A 26,337-nucleotide genomic window follows, 5' to 3' on the forward strand; every position below is an offset into this window, starting at 1 on the left:
TTGATCACGGTTTAATATTTATTGAAGCAAAGCATGACAGATATGTGGTTTTGCAGGTTTTCGGAGCTTTTCTAGATTCAGATATGACATTTTATGATGCATTTTCCAGCACTTCATGTCAAAATACTGTACTCTGTACATTTGGAGCGGTATTACTGCATGTTTATAAGGGTACGCCGTCTGACAGGTCTGAGTGAGTGGAGCCGTAGCTTGTGAGCGTAAAGTCTGTTGTCATTGGCTGGCTGGGCTGCTTGGAGACCTAAATAAAACAAATAGAAAAAGCTAATAAATATAAGAAATAGAAGACATGGCAACATTAATTTCAGACCAAGCCTATAATTAGAAAGGCTGTGCATTTGACAGTATGGAGCCAAAAATACTTGAAAAATACAAAATACAGGAAATTTGATTGTCAAAATGCATAGTTTATCAATGTTAAAAGGTCAACAGCCAATGAAATAGTTGTATTTGATTACAAGAGTGTGTATATACAGTCTATTCGGAAAGTATTCATAGCGTTTCACTTTTTTTTATGTTACAGCCTTATTCCAAAATGGATCAGATTCATTTATTTCCTCAAAATTCTACACACAATACCTCATAATGACGATGTGAACAAACATTCAATCAAATTGTTGCAAAATTTATTTAAAAAAATAAATTAAAAAAAACTGAAAAATCACATGTACGTCAGTATTTACAGCCTTTGCTCAATACTTTGTTGATGCTCCTTTGGCAGCAATTCCAGCCTCAAGTCTTTTTGAATATGATGCCACAAGCTTGGCACACCTGTCTTTGGGAATTTTTGGCCATTCCTCTTTGCAGTACCTTTCAGGCTCTGGCATCTGGGCTCTGGACTTAGATCTGGGGACATTTGTTGTGAAGCTACTCCATTGATATTTTGGCTGTGTGCTTTGGGTCATTGTCCTGAAGGAAGATGAACTGTCGCTCTAGTTTGAGGTCAAGAGCACTCTGAATAGACATGTGCCGGTATCACATTTTCATGCTGCGATTAATTGATTGAGCTTTTATCACGGTATACGGTATTGTCACGATATTGTAATTTTACTAGAGAAACAGGTAAAAAAACTTCAGTTTCATCAACTTAGTAACTTTAATAACTTTTTAATTAACTAAAAGTACTTCAAACATTTAAATACAAATAAATATAAATAAAACAATACACAATTTAAAAGTAAACTTGAGCAATTATATCAAAGTGAATGTGCAAAGGGAAACCGTCTTCGATCAGCAATCCCTCTGCATTTTTTTGGAACCCAAAATATTTCCAAACCTCTGACTTTTTTTTTGAAGGGGGATAAATTGTCGGCAGCGTTCCTCCTTCCGCCATGCTTCTTCTTCGTGTGAGGATTAGAGCGGTGGCAGCGGCGGCGCGCCCTGCGTGCACACAGTGCTTCTACATGTGGGGATTGTTTACATCAGAGTGCGCATCAGTTCTGCGCAGCGTATACGGAGTGTTTCTTCAAGCGGTTGATGGAAAATAAGCTAAGGCGCGTTCTAAGAATATAAATTCGGATCTATTATTTTTCACGGTATTTTGAAGTGCCCGCGATAACAATATCGTGCATATTCATTACCGTGATTTATCGCATTACCGAATACCGGCACAAGCCTAACTCTGAAGCAGGTTTTCATTCAGGATGTCTCAGTCTGTACATTGCTGCATTCATCTTTCCCTCTATCCGGACTAGTCTTCCAGTTCCTGCTGCTGAAAAACATCCCCACACCATGATGCTGCCACCACCATGCTTCACTGTAGGGATGGTATTAGCCTGGTGATGAGCGGTGCCTGGTTTTCTCCAACAAACGCCTGGCATTCACTCCAAAGAGTTCAATTTTTGTCTCATCAGACCAGAGAATTTTGTGTCTTATTATGGTCTCCAATCACTCAGCTTAGATGGCCGGCCGGACTCTAGGAAGATACCTGGTGGTTCCAAACATCTGTAGCTCAATTTAGAGCTTCATGGCAAAGGTTGTGAATACTGACGTACATGTGATTTTTCAGGTGTTTTATTTTTTATAAATTTGCAACATTTTCAAAAAAATTTATTTCACATTGTCATTATGGGCTATTGTGTGTAGAATTCTGAGGAAATAAATGAATTTAATCCATTTTGGAATCAGGCTGTAACATGAAAAATGTGGAAAAAGTGAAGCGCTATGAATACTTTCTGAATGCACTGTATACAGGAGGTGAAAGAGTTTTTGATCTCCTGCTGATTTTGTATGTTTGCCCACTGACAAACAAACGATCTTTATAATGGTAGGTTTATTTCAACTTTCAGAGACTGAATAGCAACAAAAAAAAATCCAGAAAAATGCATTTCAACAAAATTATGAGGGAAATAAGTCTAGATAATGCATTGGACTTGCTCTAAGTGGTGTCACTTCCTCTAGCAGGAATCTCTGTGAGGCATGTCATTCTTTTTCTAGATTAATTCAATAGATTATGTTAACTCTGTTATTGTGATATTTCAGTCAATTTCTCATTCATTAAAATAAATCTAAATGAAAACACTAAAGTTTTTTTTTTCATACCATGTGGTATCTGGTTTGAGGTTAGCATCTTTAGTGGGTTTAACTAAACATTATGTTAAACAACAATTAGTAACGAAATCAAATGTTTCCGCTCATATTTATGCATTTTGCATTATTTTACAATACACAGGATTAAGTTTACTGTAAATTATTAATTTGGTATCGTTCCAGTTTAGGAAAAATGCATTGAAAATGCTTGAAATGTACACTCGATTCTCGAATGAGGCAAAGATTTAAGAAAAAGGCTCAGAGATGCTACCTGCACATGATCAAACTGTGTTGACACACACAATCTAGGTCACGTTTTACTGTGCTAGGCATTTTAATAGGAGTCTGTGTTCGAAATTCATAAGTACGCTGTTCAATAGAAAGCTGTTTAGCATAGATTAAAAATGGCTTCTGTGTCATAAATCACTTTTTAAAAAAATATATACAGTTGAAGTCAGAATTATTAGCCCTCTTGTTAAATTTCCCCCCAATGTCTGTTTAATCGAGAAGATTTTTATTCAATACATTTCTGAACATAATAGTTTTATTAACTGATTTCTTTCATCTTTGCCATGATGACTACTGCATATTTGACTAGATATTTTTCAAGATACTAGTATTCAGCTTAAAGTGACAATTGAAGGCTTAACTAGGTTAGTTAGGAAGGTAAGGGTAATTAGGTAAATCATTAAATAATGATGTTTGTTCTGTAGACGAAAATATTGTTTAAGGGAGCTAATAATATCCACCTTGAAATGGGTTTAAAAATGAAAAACTGCTTTTATTTTAGCTGAAACAAAACGAAAAAATATTACAAGAAATACTGTTAAAATTCCTTAATTAGGGATGGGCGATACCAATATTTTTGTTTTCGATCCGATACCAAGTATTTTAAGACAAGATTCATCGATATCGATATTGATACCAATACTTAAGTGAAATATTTTATAGTGATTTTTAAAAAAAATTAACACCTTTATTATTATTATTATTATTAAATAAAACACAAAACACATGATTCCTCTTTACATTTATTTTAAATTACAGAACTATAGTTGGCTAAATAGCATCATATACAGTTGAAGTCAAAATTATTAGCCCCCCTTTGAATTTTTATTTATTTATTTTTTTCATTTTTGAATATTTGCCAAATGATGTTTAACAGAGCAAGGAAATTTTCACAGTATGTCTAATAATATTTTTCCTTCTGGAGAAAGTCTTATTTGTTTTATTTCGGCTAGAATAAAAGGAGTTTTTAATTTTTTAAAATCCATTTTTCCTCGGGCTCTGTGAAAGCACTCAATGGCACTTAAATAAGCCCCTCCCACTGATTAGCATAGGCTTTGCATACAGGTTGAAGTTAAAAATGAAAACTCAAATAAAAAGGTGACAATAAAAGGAAAGCTTAAATGTACATTTTAATTTGAATTGTGTCACTATTACAGTGTGAACATTAATAACACGCTTTGTAAAAATTGTGTTTGCATTTTATTTTTCAGTTTGGCTTTTCATTTTAATATTGTCAGTCTTGATGCGGAAATGCAGTGAAAATGAAATGTTAAATCGGAAACTTCATTTTAATGATCAATTTGACAGGGAGGATGTGCTGTCACAGTGAAAATGAAAATGAAATCATTTCAATTTATTTTCAATTTATCCAGATATTTTGCGAGCAGTGTTTTAAAATGAAATTGTTCATCTGATTTTCATTTCCAATGTTTATTTGATTTATTTCAAATTAGCAGGATTTACCTTCCATAAATTTCGCCCTCAACTGTAAATAACATGTCAATGTGACTTCACCTTAATAATCTTTCTTGACTTACATCATCAAACTTCTTTTCGCTGAAGACTTCGTTCTTATCGATGAACGTCAGCATGATCCAGTCGCAGATGATTGAGCACTAAAACATGAGAAACACTCCCAAATATTAGGATTAAGCATCAGGACAAAACCCTGACTGAAAGAGAAGCTGAGTGCGTTCATAAATGCCTCTTTCCAGCAGGGTTTCTCCAGACAAAGCACTATGAGCGAAACCCGAGATTCATTCCCATAATGCAATTTGTGTAATGTTGATGCCTGCCATCAGTGTCATTCAGGCATCGTCATCAACATCTCACACTTCATCTTAAAATAACCATGTTTTTTATATATACGTATTCAGCACAAAAATAAATACATACAATTCCTACTGACGTCATGGCCGTGACAGTGTTGATGATGGTTGGGATTAGACTGAAGCGTCCCGCCTGAAAGGAAAATGTGTACTGGATTAATAGCAGTCATGTGTGCATTCAGCATGTCACTAATGTACTTCCTGTATCTCACATGTCCATGAACGATGACATCCAGGCGAATCCCATAAGCTTTTATGAGGCTTCTGTACTCCACACCATCCTTATGGTAATATTTAGCAAACCTGAAATGTTAGGAAAATAAATGTAAAAGAGAGTATATTTATTGAAAGAGTAAGGATTTATACAGTTGAAAACACATGCTGTGTCTGAAATTGTCCTCTATACACTTAAAGTTGCCATGAAATCAAAATTTACTTTTCTTATTCTTATATGTATATAAACTCACTGGCCACTTTATTAGGTAAACCTTACTAGTACCGGGTTGGACCCCCTTTTGCCTTCAGAACTGTCTTAATCCTTCATGGTATAGAATCAGCAAGGTACTGGAAATATTCCTCAGAGATTCTGGTCCATATTGACATAATAGCATCACACAGTTGTTGCAGATTTGTCTGCTGCACATCCATGAAGCGAATCTCCTGTTCCACCACATCCCAAAGGTGCTCTATTGGATTGAGTTCTGGTGACTGTGGAGGCCATTTGAGTACAGTGAACTCATTGTTGTGTTCAAGAAACCAGTCTGAGATGATTCACGCTTTATGACATGGTGTGTTATCCTGCTGGAAGTAACCATCAGAAGAGGAGGACACTGTGGTCATAAAAGGATGGACATGGTCAGCAACAATACTCAGGTAGGCTGTGGCATTGACACGATGCTCAATTGGTATTATTGGGCCCAAAGTGTGCCAAGAGCATATCCGCCACACCATTACACCACCACCAGCAGCCAGAACCGTTGATACAAGGCAGGATGGATCCATGTTTTCATGTTGTTGACGGCAAATTCTGACCCTACCATCTGAATGTCGCAGCAGAAATCGAGATTAATTAGACCAGGCAACATTTTTTCCAATCTTCTATTGTCCAATTTTGGTGAGCCTGTGTGAATTGTAGCCTCAGGTCCCTGTTCTTGGCTAACAGCAGTGGCACCTGGTGTGGTCTTTTGCTGCTGTAGCCCATCTGCCTCAAGGTTGGACATGTTGTGCATTCAGAGATGCTCTTCTGCATACCACGGCTGGCCATTCTCCTCTGACCTCTGGCATCAACAAGGCATTTGCACCCACAGAACTGCCGCTCACTGAATATTTTTTCTTTTTCAGACCATTTTCTGTAAACCCTAGAGATAGCTGTGTGTGAAAATCCCAGTAGATCAGCAGTTTCTGAAATACTCAGACCAGCCCGTCTGTCACCAGCAACCAATCTGCCATGTGATTGGCTGATTAGAAATTTGTGTTAACGAGCAGTTGGACAGGTGTACCTAATAAAGTGGCCAGTGAGTGTAGTAGTTCTTGTTTTAAACGATGTATCTGCACTTCATTATTTTGCAAAAATGTATTTGCCCTCAAACCTCAATCAAATAACATAACCTTTCCTCCCCCTCGAAATGACATTTTTTTTGACTTATGGTTACATGGAACGTCTTTAGGGCGGAGCTATCAGGATGTGTTTTGTTTCTGCTCTGCTTTCGTCCATATTTAAGTGATGCCCATCTATCAATAATGGAATCAGTTTCCGAAGGAAAAAATTATTTACACCAAGTTTTTTTTTTCTTGTTTCCAGACTGTTTCAAGTAGTTGTACGTCACAATTGCGGAAAAAAAGGACAATCTGTTAAGTGTCCTAACAACACACAATGTGATGCCGCAACATGCAATAAAAGGTAGTTTTTTTTTTTTTTACATGTTAAAAGCAGTTTTTGTCCTAACCATCTGCCATTTATATTTCTGCTACGTTGCGGCAGAACAACAGCATATACTACTATGACAATGATCACCTCAGGTACTGATTATGGGCTTTTTTCAGTGTTAAATGCTATCAATGTGAGTATAAATACCATTTTACGTGACATTCATTGCCATACCACTGAAAACAGAAGCAGATACCTAAGATCTTGAAAATAAAATAACTAGCAGCAGACGGTTTGAAAATGAAAGCCCGAACTGTGACTCAGTGCAAACCGACAACATCAGTGACTCAGTAGCCTATGAATAATGGAGGTTTAATATGTATTAATCAGATTAAGACTTTACCATTTCATTGGAAGTGCAGTGACTGGTATTTAAATGTTTCTGTCATGTCGCATTGCTTTTGGTGTAAACAGCCAAATTGCTTGTCGCTGGAATCTTGTCACGTTGGGTGTTGTTAGGACACGGTTAACTTTCATTTCATGGTGACATTAAATAGTGCACTATTTGAGACAGCAGCCATTTCTAGTGGTGTCTGAAACCATGGTGGACGTTCTGAAGTGCACTTAATCAATCCCACAATGCACAACAGTAACGTGTCTACAACACACGTACACTCAGCAGCTAGAAAATACCCATAATGCATTGTGAGAGTTTGCGCACTGAATAAATTTGGATGGTTGTTACCAGTATTTCGCTGCAAAGATCATTTTAACATTTGATCTTTTAACGTTAAACAAAGATCTTTGAGAGTATATCAGGACGTTAAATCACATTCATTGCAAGTTGCTTTCTGTAGTTCATTTAATGGCCACCGGTGTCGCTAATAACTAGGGTTTCAGAATTCTAAGTAAAACCTATTTTAATGATTTTTTATATTTGGTTCTTGTTAGTTGTAGCAGTACCTGTAGTAATATCCAGAACTGGGCAGGTTTTTCCTCATGTCCAGCCTTCTGAATGAATATGTGGGAATACACGCTGAGGGATCCACGTCAAAATCACACTTCCAGTTAATGAACACTCCAATTATTCCACCCTGAATGTGTAGCAAAATGTTAACACTTATGTTAAACCTAGAAATCAAAATATTACCGTTGCTTAAAGTGCAAAAATAACCAACACAGGCTCATTGGAAATTAGATTTTTTTTTTTAACCGCAAAAATCCTACTTCAACATACATATTTGACTGCAGTTTCTAGGTAAAATGAACACTAGGGGGCAGTGTGATGTCAACAACCTTTGTTCCTTTTCACATGAATATTTATAATACCTTATTATTGACGAACAAAGGATTATTTTCTTGCAGTTTTTAAAAGAACACAAATATCACAAACAACTTAATAGTGTCTATGATTTGTAATCAAATAGGTTTTCTTCACCTATCTCCATATAGAACTTTTCAGTCGTATTCAATTTGGGTTCGAGAGCTCTTGGGTTCGAGTCTGGCAAAGCATGGTTCCATACAACAGATAAAAGCACGACAATATCAAGGTAAAATAATGTGGTCGCAGTGCACTTTTCTCTAACGTTAGCTATTGAAAACACTATTGGTTGGGTTTAGGTCAGCGGTTTCCTAGGTGATCTGTACGACAAGTCCTGCCTTCTCATGGATGTGTACAATCAGAAAAAATATCTAACATGTAAGATTTATGTATTCATATTGATCGCATATCAAATTTCCATCCATTTGGATTACATAAGGATTGAAATGTGCAACGAAACTTACGCTAATGTATTTCAGATTCGCAAAAATGTAGACAGTGGCCTCTAGTGGATTTGTCATCTGAAACGTACAACGAAACATACGATAACTAATGTATTTCAGATTTGCAAAAATGTAGACAGCGCCCTCTAGTGGATTTTTAATCTGAAACTTGCAACAAAACGTACAACACCTAATGTATTTCATATTCACAAAAATGAAGACAGTTCCTTCTAGTGGATTTGTCATCTGAAATGTGCAACAAAACGTACGATAACTAATGTATTTCAATCTGTGCCTATGGCGTAGAGGAAAGTGCACTGACACATGCACTCCAGTGTTCGCGGTGACTCGGGTTCGATTCCTGCCTCGAGGTCCTATCCTGATCCTTCCCCTCTCTCTGCTCCCCACACTTTCCTGTCAATTCACTCTACTGTCCTGTCAAAATAAAGGTGAAAACCCCTAAAAAATAATTATACAAAAAAATTTATGTATTTCAGATTCACAAAAATGTAGACAGCGCCCTCTAGTGCATTTGTCATCTGAAACGTGCAACGAAACATACGATAACTAATGTATTTCAAATTCACAAAAAATGTAGACAGTGCCCTCAAGTGGATTTGCCATCTGTAACATGCAACAAAATAAATGATAACTAATGTATTTCAGATTCGCAAAAATGTAGACAGCGACCTCTAGCGGATTTGTCATCTGAAATGTGCACCAAAACGTACGATAACTAATGTATTTCAGATTCGCAAAAAATGTAGACAGCGCCCTCTAGTGGATTTGTCATCTGAAACGTTCAACATAATGTACGATAACTAATGTATTTTACGATTTGCAAAAATGTAGACATCGCCCTCTAGTGGATTTGTCATCTGAAACATGCAATGAAACATAAGCTGAGGTATTTCCAATGAGCCTGAGGAATGAGAACGGTTAACAATAGATTGTGTACATGCCGTTCTGCAGAGTTCGCTGAATTTCTCTCTGGCCTGCGCTGCGATGAAGCCCAGGCTGAACACAGGACAGTAAGGGTTTGTTTCTGGATGATAATGGCATCGCAACAACTTCTTCGGCTTGTTGGGTTTAATATTGCCCCTGCAGTAAAAACCATCACATATAATACCTAATACTTATAGTACAAGGAGCACTCCACATCACACAGATATACTTTAGGGACAAGGAGAAGCATAAATAGAGTTCAAGTGTGCTTGTTCTGTCTTTTCCTTTAGCAGCAATAATGACGACTGGAATACTTTGGTTTAAACGACAATGAACTGTTTACTGAAGTTGTTATCAGTATACTCAACCAGGAGTGAAACTCCGAACACACACTCACAATGAGTCAGTTGCTAATAGTTACAGGCGCGCTTTAGTAGCGCTAAGCATCATTGGAAACTGTTCTTAAAGCAACATAACATATATAAATGCCAAGGTAAATAAATTCTCTTAGCAACAATGAAAATGACAAATGGAGCATTAATTTATCACTTTAGCTGTTATATCAATTTAAGTCACAACATCCTCCCCCCCATGAACAACTGTTCATCTACTCAGTCTCTAATGCATATAGCAATTGAATTGGTCTTCTCAAAACAGTCCCTGCAGATGTGCGAACAGCACACGCTCGAACTTTACCATCTCGTCCTGGAAACAAAAGTTCAATTTTCCCTAACTTCCAAGATTGTCTTGGCATGCTAGCCTCTCCAATGAGAACAACGTCCCCAATTTTCAGCTCAGTAGGTTTCTGTATGTGGCACGAATGTGCAGATTTTAGGTCCAATAGATAGTCCTTTCTCCAGCGATTCCACAGGACGGTCATGAGCCGATTCCTGTATCTCCATCTCCGTGTCATGTCCTCTTTGTTCACAGTGGGGTGATCATAGTCCGCAGGAAATGGGTTTGGTGGGAGTGAAGTTAGTCGCTCACCTACTAGAAAGTGTGCAGGTGTGAGTGGCTGTGGCTCATCAAGTTCGTTATTGACAAAAGTAAGTGGTCTGGAGTTAAGTACAGCTTCTACTTCTGTAAGTAGTGTACACATCTCTTCAAAAGTTAGTGATGCTCTCCCAAGCACCTTTCTCAGACACGTCTTCACAGATCGGACTAACCTTTCCCAAAAGCCGCCCCACCAGGCTGCTCGCTCTACGATGAAACGCCAGGTGATGCCCTTCCCAGAGAAGTATTCTAGAATTTGAGGATCTTTAATTGCTTGCCACAGCTCACTAAGGTCTTGATTCGCTCTCTTGAAGGTTTTGGCATTGTCTGAATAAATTATCTTGCACAGTCCTCTTCTAGATACAAAACGTTTGAGTGCTAACAGGAAGCTTTCTGTGGATTGGCTTGAAACCAGCTCCAAGTGCACTGCTCTAGTGACGGCACATGTGAACAATGCAATGTAAGCCTTACATAACACACGATCCTTTTTTACATACAGTGGACCTGCAAAATCAATTCCAGTCACTTCAAATGGAGGGGTCTCTACTATTCTATCTCGGGGCAAAGGAGCAGTGTCCTGTTGTGAGGGCTTTGCTTTAAATCTTTTGCACACAGCACATTTTGACAGAATAGTTTTTACAAGTTGTCGGCCTTGTAAAATCCAGTATCTACTTCTAATTTGTACTAGAGTGTCTCTCAAACCTGAATGCATGGTTAATTCATGGTCGTGCTGCACTAGCAGCTCACAGTATCTGTCTCTTTTAGGTAGAATCCATGGGTGTTTTTCTCTGTAACTAAATTCTGATTGTTGCAGTCTGCCTCCAACACAGAGTAATTCATCATCATCCATAAAGGGGTTCAGTTCTCTTATTTTTGAGTCTGCATTTAGGCCTTTGTGAGCTGTTAGCAAACTAATCTCACACCTGAAGTTGCTGTCTTGTGTCACTTTTATCCAGTACTTTTCAGCCTCAAATATTTCATCTGCAGTTAACTCACCGCGTCTTTTAGAGCTTGATTTACTGTTGTGCATGAACCTCTTGATCCAAGCAGTTATTCGCAATACTCTGGTCAGTTTACTGTACTTTGCTAAATCTAACAAAGGTTCCATTCCACTGTGGTTCTCGCTACTGTTAAGTTGCACAGTGATCTGCTGAACTTCTTCTAATTCATCGCTCACCTCTTTATCTTTATTTTCGTCACTCATTTCCACTGAATCCTGTGCTGTCAGAAATAGAGGTCCCTTCCACCAAAGTTCATTTTCCTTCAGATTAGTCACGGTCTGACCTCTAGTGGGAAGGTCTGCGGGATTGTCCTTGCTCCTACAGTGTGACCACATTGCAGGGTTAGTTATAGACTGTATTTCAGCGACTCTGTTTGACACAAACTGTTTCCACTTGTGAGCTGGACTTTGAATCCACTGTAGTACGATCATAGAATCAGTCCACATGTGAAGTGATTGGAGATCCATGTTCATCGGTTTTAACAAGCTGTTTCCTAGTCTTGCACCAATCACAGCACCCATAAGCTCCAGACGTGGCAGTGACATTTTATTCAAAGGCGCTACCCTGGACTTGGAAGCGACCAGGCAAGTAGTCTTTGTTCCATCGTTCAGCTCTAGTAACAGGTAGGCAGCAGCACTATAGGCTCTCTCACTTGCATCACAGAATACGTGAAGTTGCTGTGCATCATGTCTGTGCTCGGATGTTATTCCATACCAGCGTGGGATGACTATGTGGTGGATCTGTGCCAGCTCTGAGCACCATTTTCTCCATTCCTTTTCAATGTCTGCAGGCAGCTCCTCATCCCAGCCGAGACCACGTGTCCACATCTCTTGAAAGAGGCATTTGACTCGCACAGTAAAAGGAGTGAGGAATCCTATTGGGTCGAATATGCGAGCAGAGAGTTTCAGAATGGCTCTTTTTGTGTTCTCTGCCTTTGCTACTGCATCCAGTAATGCAGTCAAATCAAAGACAAAGTCAAAAAAAGACAAAGTTCTCCACACCAGGCCTAATACCTTCAATACAGATCCTGGCATTTCTTTATCTGGAACAACGTCATTCCTCACTGTCCCCCATCTATCCTTTAACACATGACAGTTGGTTGTCCATTTGCACAGTTCCATGCCAGCAGTTGACATAATCTGTTTCGCAGCAGTTGTTATGGAGAAGGCCTTTTCAACATCACTTGCACTTGAGATGAAATCATCAACATAAAGTGATTCTTTTATTATGTTTACTACCTCAGGATTCTGCTCTTCATATTTCTTCAAATGCTTTCTCACGGTAGCTGCAAGGAGAAATGGGCTGGGGGACACTCCAAACACCACTCTCGTCATGCGTAGCACGCGCAGCTTCTCGCCTTTATCTTCATGTGGTGGCACAGCAAGCCAGAGGAATCGTACTGCATCCCTGTCCTTATCAGCAAGAGAAATCTGCAAGAAAGCCTTCTTGATGTCTGCTGTAAATGCGATTGCATTCAGTCTGAATTTGATTAATATGCTGAGAAGATCTGGGTTCAGATTAGGACCAGTTAGCAAACAGTCATTGAGTGATGGAGAATCAATTTCATGTGATGATGCATCAAACACCACTCTAAGCTTTGTTGTTACCTTGTCTTCACGCAGAACAGCATGATGAGGCATGTAATATTTTGCAGTGGCCTGAGATGACTGATCCTCCGCAACCTCTTCGACAATGCCCTGCTCAAGGTAATCACACACAACTTCTTTATATCTGTGATACAAAACTACATCTGACTGCAACCTTTTTTTAAGGCCCTCAAATCTTTTCTTAGCAATCCTGTAGTTATCAGGGAGTTCTGGTTTATCAGGTCGCCATGGCAACTCCACTTCATATCGGCCATTTTTGTACTGAGTTGTCTTTTCAAATTTGTGAAGAGCTTCCTCTTCCTCAGCACTGTCTGTCTGCTTCATGGTTATACCAAGAGACTCAATTTCCCAGAAGGCTTTTAGGTGGGTTGAAACCAGCGTGTCTTCATTGATTTGAATATGCATACATGCTGCATCAGCAACACTGGACATTTTGACTGGGCCCTGTACTGACCATCCAAAAATGCTTTCAACGGCTACAAGAGCATCTGTTATTCTTTCCACATGGCCTGACACTATGTGCCAGTAATAGTCAGCACCAATTAACACTGACAACTCTTGGTCACAAGCATTGTCATCTTGGTAATCTGCTAACTGCAGCCCTTTTCTTTTCAATTCTGCTTGTATGTGCTCACCTGGAATTTTCATCAAAGCAGTGCACACCTGGGGTGTCTGGAGTGCTTCTATTTCAATTTTCTGCCCCCTGTGTTGGGTGTTCTGGAGCGTTACCTTCACTGTATTTCGCTTTGTTGTCACTGGTTCTGCACAACCAAATGTATGCAGAGTGAATGTTTCTCGTTTTATCACAGGTAATTTTAAAGCTCTGACAGTTTTTTCACTGATAAAGCTTCTCTGGCTGCCTCCATCCAATAAGCACCGAACGCTTATTCGTCCACCAGGCCCTTCAGCCCAAGCTCTGACTGTCTGCAGCAACACACTGTGGTCTTGTTTAGTGGGCTGTATCTTTAATGAATGTGAGGCAAAGGAGGAAATCACATTATCTTTGTCAACACTGTCAGATGCATTTTTCTCCCTTTTCTCACATACAGCACTGTGGTGTCTACTTCCACATGAATTGCAGCTCACTTTACTTTTACAGAATCTTGCGATATGTTTTGGTCCAAGACACAAAAAACATCGTCCCATTTTCATCAATTTTTCCTTTCTTGTAACAATATCAGTTTCTGCACACAGTTCTGTTTTGTGTGTTGTGCTGTCACAGAAAATACAGTTCTGTGGTCTTTGACTGGTAGTTTGAAGTACTGCAGCTGATGGAATGTGATGCTTTCTTTGCTTAAATTCAAATGATGTGTCTTGTTTTTTAAATGGTTTCTGATAGCTTTGGTTGTCTTTGTAATTACTTGGTTTAAGCAGCTGCACAGTTCTCTCTCTGCTTAAAATCTCAGCTTGCAGGAATTCCATTATTTCTGCAACTTTCCATTCATCACTGCTTCCCCTCTGACGACTGTATTGCAAAGCAATATCATCTGGAATCATCTGTAGCAGAACGGGACATAATAGGCTTCCATATGCATCTGATACGACACCCAGCGATTCTAAGCTGCGGATCTGCACTTCACACTCATCATACAGCTGTCTTAGAGCAGTGACGTCATGGGATTTTCTTACGGGACAGAGATTCAGCAGCTTGGTCATATGTGCGTTAATAAGCAGATCTTTTCGTCCGAAGCGATTCAGCAGCAGATCAATAGCGTGGTCGTAATTACTGTCTGTTAACATCAGCCCCGCTATGGCCTTTGAAGCAGCGCCGGTTAAATATGTCTTTAAGTAGTTAAACTTTTCCGTTTTGCTCAGCGCATCATTTTTATGAATAGCGGTGTCGAACTGATTCCAAAAGTCTTGCCATTGGCCAATTTCCCCGTTAAACTTGTTAATAATTAACTTCGGTAACTTAACTGTCTGTCCTTGTCGCGGGGGGTCTGTGTTGCTCTGCCTGCTGCCTTCGCGGCTCTTCTGTATCACTCTGTGCGCGCGAGTTTTTGCAGTGATGATCTTTCCTTTATATTCCTCAACATCAACAACTTCATTCTCCAAATCATCCATGTCCGTTCCTTCTTCTATTTTAATATCCAACTCCAGTAGCGTTTCCTCTTTTGCAGATAACAGGGCCAACAATTCACGCAAATGATCAACAATCGGATCTTCTTTGCTAACCTCCGTTTCAATGTCATGCAAAAGTGTCGTTGTGGATCCGCGTACAGCTCTCCGTTTTCGGAGTAATCTCTCCAGCTGTTCCGCCATTTCAGATGTTGCTTGCTAGTTTCCCGGGTTTCGGCACCAAACTTTCTGTTCTGTCTTTTCCTTTAGCAGCAATAATGACGACTGGAATACTTTGGTTTAAACGACAATGAACTGTTTACTGAAGTTGTTATCAGTATACTCAACCAGGAGTGAAACTCCGAACACACACTCACAATGAGTCAGTTGCTAATAGTTACAGGCGCGCTTTAGTAGCGCTAAGCATCATTGGAAACTGTTCTTAAAGCAACATAACATATATAAATGCCAAGGTAAATAAATTCTCTTAGCAACAATGAAAATGACAAATGGAGCATTAATTTATCACTTTAGCTGTTATATCAATTTAAGTCACAACAGTGCTATTTTTATAATATACTTTTTGCTCACAGAGAATGTTAAAAAGCATGCTCGTCCTCTGATTTCTGAACTATTGTGAAACTCATAAACATACCTGAGAACTTTAAACTTTGGGAAATGGATGGCATTCTTTATAAACACTGTGAAATTAATGGCCTGTTCCAAAGCCGGCTCTCTGTGTAGGAAAAAAATGTTTTTATATCTGACTTTTTCATTTTGACTCTGGACAGATCCGTCATTAAAAGCTTAATACCTGACAACAGCATATTCCTCAATGGGACACCAGGATTTGATCTCACAGGTCTTGAATGTGTAGTTGTAGTAACGTATACACCGTCCTGTTCTTTGACCTATTCCAAAAAACAAGTGTGTGATGTCATATTCACTCAAAACTGACATTTGCTGTTTGTTTATAATATTATTATATGTTTGTTTATAAAAGTTATTATATAACTTATTTAAAATAAGCTGAAAACACATTTCTTGAGCTTTAGACCAACTCAATTGTTTTATGTACAATTATGTACAATACAATTTGTAAAAACTACTAAGTTGACTTAAATCCTTCATGTTGTCCCAACACAAACTGATTGTGTGGAACCATGCATTGGTTCATTGAACAGCTTATTCGCCTTGAGGCTATATGTATTTTAAATAATTTATCATTTATATACACCACCTTAGTGGTCTTCAACCACCGGGCTTCTAACCAGTACCGGTCTGTGGATCAATTGGTATCGGGCCGCACAAGAAATCATTAATTATTTCCGTTTTATTTATTATCTGAGTCAGAACGAACTTTTAATTTTGAAAAAGCTTTTATTTTGAAAAATGACCATATTCTCTCGGTTACATCTCCATACCCAAATTTAACCCACAAGCAGCAACATGAGTAAGAAACAGATGCCATTGGAAAGTTTTTTTTGCTAAGGGAAAAAGCCCAGTGAAGGACCCGTGAACTGCCAAGGAATAGATTCACAACCCATTTGTCAAGAAATCAGGTGAATCCACAATATCTGTGCAAGAAGATCAACGGCTGGAGATCACAAATGATGGCTGCCTTTTAAGAGCCGTTTGCATATCGCGTCTCTTCTAAATTTAGTACAAGTTCGTTATTTCCAATGGAGGTGTAAATATTGTGACGTGCTCGTGCCTTTCAGATGCACCCAGTTAAATGAAATGCCGTGAGTCACATGACAAGAACTGACCGATCAGCTTCATACTTTAAAAAGGTTGGTGACCACTGCACTACCTGACAAAAGTTGATCATTTGGCGTCAGAAGTGGCTTATATGAAAGGTAAAGGCCTCTAGATTACACTTATTTTACCAAAATAAAATATGATCATGCCTTGATTATTAATTATTTCATTAGGACAGGAAGGTCTGACTTTGCTAAGACAAAAGTCTTGTCTCTTAACAGAAATAATGTCCAGTATAGAATATAAAGTGATGGTGCAGTGGAAAGAGAATTAATATTGTGTATGACTCCCATGAGCTTGGAGGACTGCATCCATACATATCTGCAGTGACTCAAATAACTTATTAACAACAAGTCACCTGGAATGGCAAAGAAAGCGTTCTTGCAGGACTCCCAGAGCTCATCAAGATTCTTTGGATTTATCTTCAATACCTCCTCCTTCATCTTACCCCAGACATGCTCAATAATGTTCATGTCTGGTGACTGGGCTGGCCAATCCTGGAGCACCTTGACCTTCTTTGCTTTCAGGAACTTTGATGTGGAGGCTGAAGTATGATGAGGAGCGCTATCCTGCTGAAGAATTTGCCCTCTCCTGTGGTTTGTAATGTAATGGGCAGCACAAATGTCTTGATACCTCAGGCTGTTGATGTTGCCATCTACTATGCAGATCTCTCGCATGCCCCAATACTGAATGTAACCCCAAACCATGATTTTTCCTTGACCAAACTTTACTGATTTCTGTGAGAAATCTTGGGTCCATGCGGGTTCCAATAGGTCTTCTGCAGTATTTGTGCTGATTGGGATGCAGTTCAACAGCATCAGATAAATCTACCTTCAGCCACTCTTCCAAATGATCAACTAGAAGTCAAGTTATTATTTGTTGCTCTTACAGCTGGGATCAACGACAAGACTTTTGTCAGGTAATGTAGCTTTAGTTCATTATGTAGGATTGGGTGTTAAAAAATTAGTAAGTCCTTAAAAAATACCCATTGAGTTTTCTTAAATTAACAGTATTATTTTAATGAGAATTCTTAATTGTATTTAATGTAAATGATATATGTATTTATTTAGAAAATGTTTATTTTTAATTAATCATTTTTATATAAATGTGTGTATAGATAATTAACTTTTTATATACATTTCAAGTACAGTATATTAAAGTGTCTTAATGTTTCAGATGACAAAATCAAATGTCAAAATATGTGTAATCACGTCTTATTGTCATTCAGTTTAACAGATATATTTATGTAAAAATTAAATTACATTCTTAGTTGTATTTATTTTAATATTTATAGCAGGGAGAATAAGAATTGAACAGGTCGTGTTTTTTCCTGGGAATAATATTTCTAATGGAGCTGTTGACATGGAATTGAACCAGATTTTGGTAAAAACACAAACATAAAAATAAAACAAAACAAAAAAAAATCTGAAAAATGAGTTACATGTAATAACAATGGAATAATACAAGGAGAAAGTACTGAACTACTGAAACGTATTTAATACTGTATATAAAAGGCTTTTTTGGTGATGGCAGCTTAAGGACGCCTCTCATATGGAGAATGTAGTCACATGAATTGCTCAGGTGAGTTATTCACAGACTTCAACAGGGTGTAAAAATCTTGATGGTTCTGTGGGTCTCGTCTTTCAAATCTGATCCTTAATTTGTATTTTCTATTGGATTCAGATCAGGTGATTGGCTGGGCCATTCTACAGCTTGATTTTCTTTCTTAAAGCATTTGAGTTTCCTTGGCTGTGTTTTGGATCGTTGTCTTGCTGAAATGTCCACTCTGGTTTCATCTTCATCATCCTGCTAATGTAGATGTTGGACTGAAGCAGCTGATATTAAATTACAACGATGAGGGGCAGAGAGTTGCTGAAGAACTACTGAGAGATTTCAGCTGCTGTCTGGGCTTTCCATGCATTTCCACAGCTCCCTTCATGTGTTCAATACTTTTTTCTACGGCATTTCATTTTATTACACACAACTTAGTTTATAAACTAATTAGATTTGCTTTCTTTGCATATGTGGATTTATTTGGTTGTTGCCAACATCCACGAGAAATATCAAGTCAACAGCGCCTTTAGAAATATGTTTTCTGAGAAAATTGGTGACGTCTTCAATACTTGCTTTCCCCGCTGTATATAACTTCCTTGCTGAAAAATGGGTAAAACCTAGTGGTCTGAAGTATAGTGACAAAGTATAAATATTTATGACAATGTATTACAGCTTTGGGGCTTTGCTGTGATCATTAAATGGAGTCTGGTGTCATCAATTGATTCTTGTTCTAAATGAGCCTGATTGGGTTTTTTGGTATATTAACTCATCACATATACAAAATCACATCTTAATAGATGTCTTATGTAAATCATAGTACTAATGTATTATTTTGACTTCAAATAATTAAATCTCACCATGGCCATCAAAATCACTTTCCCCTCGAATGCAGTCTGAATCTCTTGTGCAGTTGGCATTGGCAACACTGTAATGCTGAAAAACAAACCTTTTCATAAACACTGACCAATCTCAGCTTCACAGATGTCTCTACAGTAGTTTGGCTTGCTCTCACCTCAGCACAAGTGCCCTGTGTCTGATCATGTGTCACTTCTTTTCTGAGGATCGTACTGATGACATCACCACCCTGAGCATGAAGAAAATCAGTTCATTAATCAGACAAACAAGAAAATCCACCTTTTTCCATGCCCCACGATGCTTGGCGTGAATTATCAGAGTTTTAAACTGTAAACAATCAGTGATTTTTTAAAAAAACCTTTGTAAGATAGGATGTCATCATTCTCCACAAAATGAATCCATCCAATATTGAAAGGAGACTTGTAGGAATGAACCAATTTGTTTCATTTATTCATTTTCCTTTGGCTTAGTCTTTATTTATCACGGGTTGCCACAGCGGAATGAACCACCAACTATTCCAGCATATATTTATCACAGCGGATGCCCTTCCAGCTGCAACCCAGTACTGGGAAACACCCATACGGTCTCACATTCACACACACACTCAAACACTACGGCCAATTTTGTTTACCCAATTCACCTGTACTGCATGTCTTTGGACTGTGGGGGAAACCGGAGCACCTGGAGGAAACCCACGCCAACATGAGGAGAACATGCAAACTCCACACAGAAAAGGCAACTGACCCAGCTGAGACTCAAACTAGCGACCTTCTGGCTGTGAGGTGACATTGCTAACCACTGAGCCACTGTCACCCCATTAGCAACACCAATCTTCCAACTATCCAAACGATTCCCAACGAACAAAATCATCCACCGCTATTAATTTTGTTTCTAATTTAAAGTGAATGTACATCACAATAGGGGGAAAACTAGTCTGCCTTTGTCACTAAAATAATAGTTGATGTAAAGTTATGATCACCTCAGATGGTCTGACGTATTCGGTGGTGTCCTGAACGGAATCTCCCAGGAGAGCGACTCCTCTCATCTCGGTGTAGACGGAGCTCTCGGGACGTGTCTCCGTCTCCTGATAGGCTTTCTGACTGATAAACACATACCTGCACACAACAAACAGGTCTTACTGTACATTCACTCATTACCCAGACACATGCCAAACAATAAAAACTTCAGAATTCATTCGTTTTCTTTTCGGCTTAGTCCCTTTATTAATCCGGGGTCGCCACAGCGAAATGAACCGCCAACTTATCCAGCACATGTTTTACACAGCGGATGCCCTTCCAGCCGCAACCCATCTCTGGGAAACATCCATACACACTTACTCACACTCATACACTACGGACAAATTTAGCTTACCCAATTCACCTATAGCGCATGTCTTTGGACTGTGGGGGAAACCGGAGCACCCGGAGGAAACCCACACAAACGCAGGAAGAACATGCAAACTCCACACAGAAACACCAACTGACCCAGCCGAGGCTCGAACCAGCGACCTTCTTGCTGTGAGGCGACAGCACTACCTACTGCGCCACTGCGTCGCCGCAAACCTTCAGAATATTAGTGTATTATAGTGTAGGCTACATATACAGTTGAAGTCAGAATTATTAGCCCTCTCGTGAATTTTTTTTTTCTTTTTAAAATATTTCCTAAATGATGTTTAACAGAGCAAGGAATTTTTCACAGTATTTCCGATATTTTTTTTTTCTTCTGGAGAAAGTCTCATTTGTTTTATTTCGGCTAGAATAAAAGCAGTTATTAATTTTCTTTAAAACCATTTTAAGGTCAATATTATTAGCCCCCTTAAGCTATATATTTGTTTTCGGTTGTCTACAGAACAAACCATTGTTATATAATAACTTGCCTAATTAATTTGTTATGTCTTTAAATTGTCCTTTAAGCTGAAAAATATCAAGCAAAATATTATATACTGTCATCATGGCAAAGATACAGTGCATCCGGAAAGTATTCATATCGCTTCACTTTTTCCACATTTTTTCATGTTACAGTCTTATTCCACAATGGATTAAATTCATTTATTTCCTCAAATACAAAAACAATAACCCGTAATGACAATGTGAAAAAAGATGTTTTGAAATTGTTGCAAATTTATTAAAAATAAAAAAGCTGAATAATCACATGTACAGAAGTATTCACAGCCTTTGCCATGAAGCTCTAAATTGAGCTCAGGTACATTCTGTTTCCACTCATCATTCTTGAGATGTTTTAGCAGCTTAATTGGGGTTCACCTGTGGTAAATTCAGTTGATTGGACATGATTTGAAAAGGCATACACCTAAGGTCCCAGGGTTGGCGGTGCATGTCAAAGCACAAACCAAGCATGAGGACAAAGGAATTGTCTGTAGACCTCAGAGACAGGATTATCACGTGGCACAAGGCTGGGGAAGGTTACAGAAAAATTTCTGCTGCTCTGAAAGTTCCAATGAGCACAGTGGCCTCCATCATCCGTAAGTGGAAGATGTTTGGAACCACCAGGACTCTTCCTATAGCTGGCCGGCCAACTAAGCTGAGGGAGTCAGGGAAGTGATCAGTAACACGATGGTCACTCTGTCTGAGCTCCAGCATTCTTCTGTGGAGAGAGGAGAACCTTACAGAAGGACAACCATCTGTGCAGCAATCCACCAATCTAGTCTATTTGGTAGAGTGGCCAGAGAGAAGTCAAAATGCATCTGAAGGACTCTCAGACCATAAGAAGCAAAATTCTCTGGTCTGATGAGACTAAAATTAAACTCTTTGGAGTGAATGCCAGGCGTTACGTTTGGAGAAAACAAGGCACCGCTCATCACCAGGCTAATACCATCCCTACAGTGAAGCATGGTGGTGGCAGCATCATGCTGTAGGGATGTTTTTCAGCAGCAGGAACTCGAAGACTAGTCCGGATAGAGGGAAAGATGAATGCAGCAATGTACAGAGACATCCTGAATGAAAACAGAGTGCTCTTGACCTCAAACTAGAGCGACAGTTAAAATATCAATGGAGTGGCTTCACAATAACTCTGTGAATGTCCTTGAGTGGCCCAGCCAGACCCCAGACCTAAATCCTATTGAACATCTCTGGAGAGATCTGAAAATGGCTGTACACCGTCGCTTCCAATCCAACCTGATAGAGCTTGAGAGGTACTGCAAAGAGGAATGGGCAAAAATTCCCAAAGACAGATGTGCCAAGCTTGTGGAATCATATTCTAAAAGACTTGAGACTGTAATTGCTGCCAAAGGTGCATCAACAAAGTATTGAGCAAAGGCTGTGAATACTGATGTACATGTGATTATTCAGGTTTTTATTTTTAATGAATTTGCAACAATTTCAAAAAATCTTTTCACACTGTCATTATGGGCTATTGTGTGTAGAATTTTGAGGAAATAAAAGAATTTAATCAATTTTGGAATAAGGTGATAACATGAAAAAATGTGGAAAAAGTGAAGCGCTATGAATACTTTCCGGATGCACTGTAAAAGAAATCAGTGATTAGAAATGTGTTTAAAAAAATTCCGTGAGGGCTAAGAATTCTGACTTCAACTGTATATATACACTAAACTGAAATTTAGAAAATGTATCATAAAGATGTTAATAAAGTCAGAATATTAAAGAAGATATTTGCGATTAACAAAGGAAGAAAGCTACTTTTCAATTTTATCACCAGTTTATTTCTATTGTCATTTTCATTGCATTTTGTCAGTGTATATTTAATATTCTTCAAGAAGCAGGAAAAAAAATCTTCTATTGTAGCTTCGCATTTATTTTGGTACACGGTACAAAAAATCCGCAATTTTATGGTTTATTTCCGGCAGCTGGGGTAAAATAACGGCCAGTAAAAAACTTAAAATAACGGCCAGTAAATTACAAAAATTTACTGTACAATAACAGGTTGAATTACAGAAACTGACCAGAAATTTTAATTTAAGGAAATTTCTGTTATTTAATGTCCCTTATTTTATGGTAAATTTCTGTAATTTAACAGCCGTTATTTAAATGTTTTTCTGGCACTCCAGCTGCCGGAAACAAACCGTAAAATTACAGATTTTTTTTACAGTGTGTCATATCAGTTTCAAGGCAAAAGTACATTAAAGAAAATGGATTCAACATGATTTGTTAAGCTTAAAAACATGCATGTTGTAAAATTACTAATAGAACAAGATGTTATTTAATGGATGATGGTTCCCAGAAAATAGATAACCATTGGGAAAAGATTATTCTTTAAAATAAAATTTAGAATTAAAATGACCATGTAAAATTCTGAGAAAACAACATGAAATCCATAATGTGCATATTGTTAGATTTGTCTGTGAACACTGTTGAAAATCATTTTCATGAATATGTAAATTTACATTATATAAAACATTCAAGTACATTATATGAAATATTCAATTCATTTATTCTTAACAGATATTGTGTTTTATTATAAATGAAAAAAAAAAAACTTTTGTAAGCAAAACCTTGGATTTCTTAGATTTTTTTTTCAATTAAGTACTTGAAATCAACAAGACAGCAGTTTAGCATTTCCATGTTGTGCGACAGTCTATCTGAGAAACAAATATAATAAAGACCATAATAATTTATCATCATCTTTATTTTCTCCCAGTCGAGAGAGCAGATTAAATCAGTAAATTACTATACATTTTGGTGACAAACAATTCTTAATAATATATAAACAAGTACATAAATACATTCCACAAAACATCTACACCTTCTTCAGAAAGAATAATAATGATGATATTTATGTTATTATTATTTCCTAATATTTCATAATAATATTTTAATAATAAAAGAATAATTGATAAAGTAATTAATGATAACTTAAACCTATTTACCTTACAGACTGGCACCCTATATCTCTCATCTTTGCAGATTATGGCTTGGATCACTAATCATTTCAAGTGCTTCTTTACAAACCGCTCAAAATTATCCTGACTGGAGTTATGAAATCAATTTTGTGAATTACAAAAAGCATAAACAGTGGAAAACAGCTTCTTACCAAATAAAATACGTGATGACGAGGAACTGCACAGCTCTGTAAATGACTCCTAGTTTTTTGTCCTTCACCACCATTACTTTTGGAGTCTCATAGTCCCAAAAGCCCAGGAAAAAGTCTTTGAGGAACTCCAGACAACCCATTTTTGCAAAAGTCTTGTATAAGGATAAAGCTCCTGCAAAGTCAATGTCCTAATGTTCACTGAGGCTGTGTAGAGACTCTCCTCTTCTCTTTCTCTCTCTCTCTCTCTCTCTCCCCTGAAGTGGCACCTTTTTTCTTTTTTTCATGGCTTTATATCATATTGTTTCTGTCTCCATGGATAGGAAAAGTGTTTTTATTACACAGTTTATGACTTTAATCAATAAATTTGTACATTACATATTAAAATGTTATGTATCTATATTTTATAACAAGTATAAATGTAACTTATCTTGTATATATACATAGGAAAATGGATAGCACCCAAAAAAGGATTTTTGCTGCTTGTTTAAACCACTTATTTAAAATGAGCTGAATCACCACAATTCCTGGGGTTTTTTTTTTTGAGGGGGCGACTTAATTGTTTATGTTCAACCCACTTAAATTTGCAAAACCAATTAAGTTCACTCACAAAAGGAAGAAATTGTGTGCAGCCCAGCATTTTTTTCTACAAGATAGATAGATAGATAGATAGATAGATAGATAGATAGATAGATAGATAGATAGATAGATAGATAGATAGATAGATAGATAGATAGATAGATAGAGAGAGAGAGAGAGAACCGAATAGGTACTATATATTGTAGCTAATGCATTTAACCGTCATTTTACCACATATCGTATGTTAGACAGACAGACAGACAGATAGATAGATAGATACTGTAGATAGATAGATAGATAGAGAGAGAGAGAGAGAGAGAGAGAGAGAGAGAACCGAATAGGTACTATACTGTATATTGTAGCTAATGCATTTAACCGTCATTTTACCACATATCGGATGTTAGACAGACAGACAGACAGACAGACAGACAGACAGACAGACAGACAGACAGACAGACAGACAGACAGACAGACAGATAGATAGATAGATAGATAGATAGATAGATAGATAGATAGATAGATAGATTTTAAAAGTGAACCTTTTTGCAGTTATACGCCTCAGTGTCTATTTAACTATGAGATTTAAATACTGTATTTTAGTGACTTTTTTTGCTGGATTAACTAGTCAGATGTCCTCATAACCACACTTTTGATGTACTAAAGATATTTTATAAAAATTTGCAATAAAGAAACATTAAAACAAATTTTTTACATCATATCATTAGGAAAAAATAAGAACCTGTAAAGTTTTAAAGTAAAAAAAATGTAGCCTACTGTCATTTATTAGACAAAAAACGAACTGGCCAGCACATTCAACTGCCCTCAGTCACAATTTGACCATTTCAATAAAAAACAATAATTAAAACATAATAATAATACAATAATAATTAATTCTGCAGAATTTTTCTAGCCTCTTTGGTTAAAAAAAAGTACATTTTAAAATTCCTGGATATCAACAATAGCCTAAATATATTCATATATTCACTTCTGGTGCTTCACACCTTTTTATTGCTCATTTTTATTTCAGAAATAAGGTCCAAGATTTAGAATAAAGTTACCTGTAAAATGTTTTCTCTGTTTAAAAACAATACAGTAGTGAAAGAAGACTTCTCTTACATCAGATTATAATCCCACTGAAGCAACAGCCGGCAAATGATTCCGTTTGGTCTTAAAGCCTTTTTCGATTTATTATTTTCATTACTTTTGATGGCATAGCAGTCAAAATAGGACAAATGAGCTCATTGTATGGGACAAATTCTGGTCCTTTGTCAGTAAGGGGTGGGTCTTCCGAACCCCCCTGGCTACAGGCTTGATGATAAGTTAGAACATGTTTTATGCTTTTAGTAAACAAGTTTTAATAGAATTTTGGCTGTAAAAGCGCATCTACAGGTGTTTCAGGCGCAGGTCAGACTTTCTCCAGGTCATAATTTATTTTATTTATATTAATTTATGAATAATTATACCTGTCCAATTTCATCTGGAATGCATCCCAGATCACCTTCTGAAATATATTATATTAATTATATAATAAATATATTATATAATATTAAATTACATAAAATAATTAAAAGGACAAAATGCTGGACCTTTTGGCCGTGGGGTGTGGTTAGTGGCAAGTAACATGCTATTAGGTTATGTGACCGCTAGATGGCGATCTTGGATAAGAAGCTTACCACCAATAGGAGTGG

The 26,337-nt window shown here is 37.6% G+C and overlaps 1 protein-coding gene across 1 annotated transcript; it reads right to left on the bottom strand.

Annotated features, from left to right (window-relative positions):
• Window positions 1-50: 50 nt before the first annotated feature.
• p2rx2 (purinergic receptor P2X, ligand-gated ion channel, 2) lies at window positions 51-24,213 on the bottom strand. The gene is made up of 12 exons (XM_056457403.1): window positions 24,074-24,213; window positions 20,049-20,184; window positions 19,227-19,298; window positions 19,072-19,147; window positions 15,714-15,810; window positions 15,555-15,635; window positions 9,258-9,396; window positions 7,495-7,625; window positions 4,877-4,967; window positions 4,732-4,797; window positions 4,374-4,451; window positions 51-259 (listed from the first exon to the last, which is right to left on the bottom strand). The coding sequence occupies exons 1-12, from the start codon at window positions 24,211-24,213 to the stop codon at window positions 164-166; spliced, it is 1,203 nt and encodes a 400-aa protein (XP_056313378.1). The 3' UTR covers window positions 51-163.
• Window positions 24,214-26,337: the final 2,124 nt, after the last annotated feature.

This window comes from Danio aesculapii, chromosome 5 (assembly GCF_903798145.1).
Source record: "Danio aesculapii chromosome 5, fDanAes4.1, whole genome shotgun sequence".
Classification (NCBI taxonomy): Eukaryota; Metazoa; Chordata; class Actinopteri; order Cypriniformes; family Danionidae; genus Danio; species Danio aesculapii.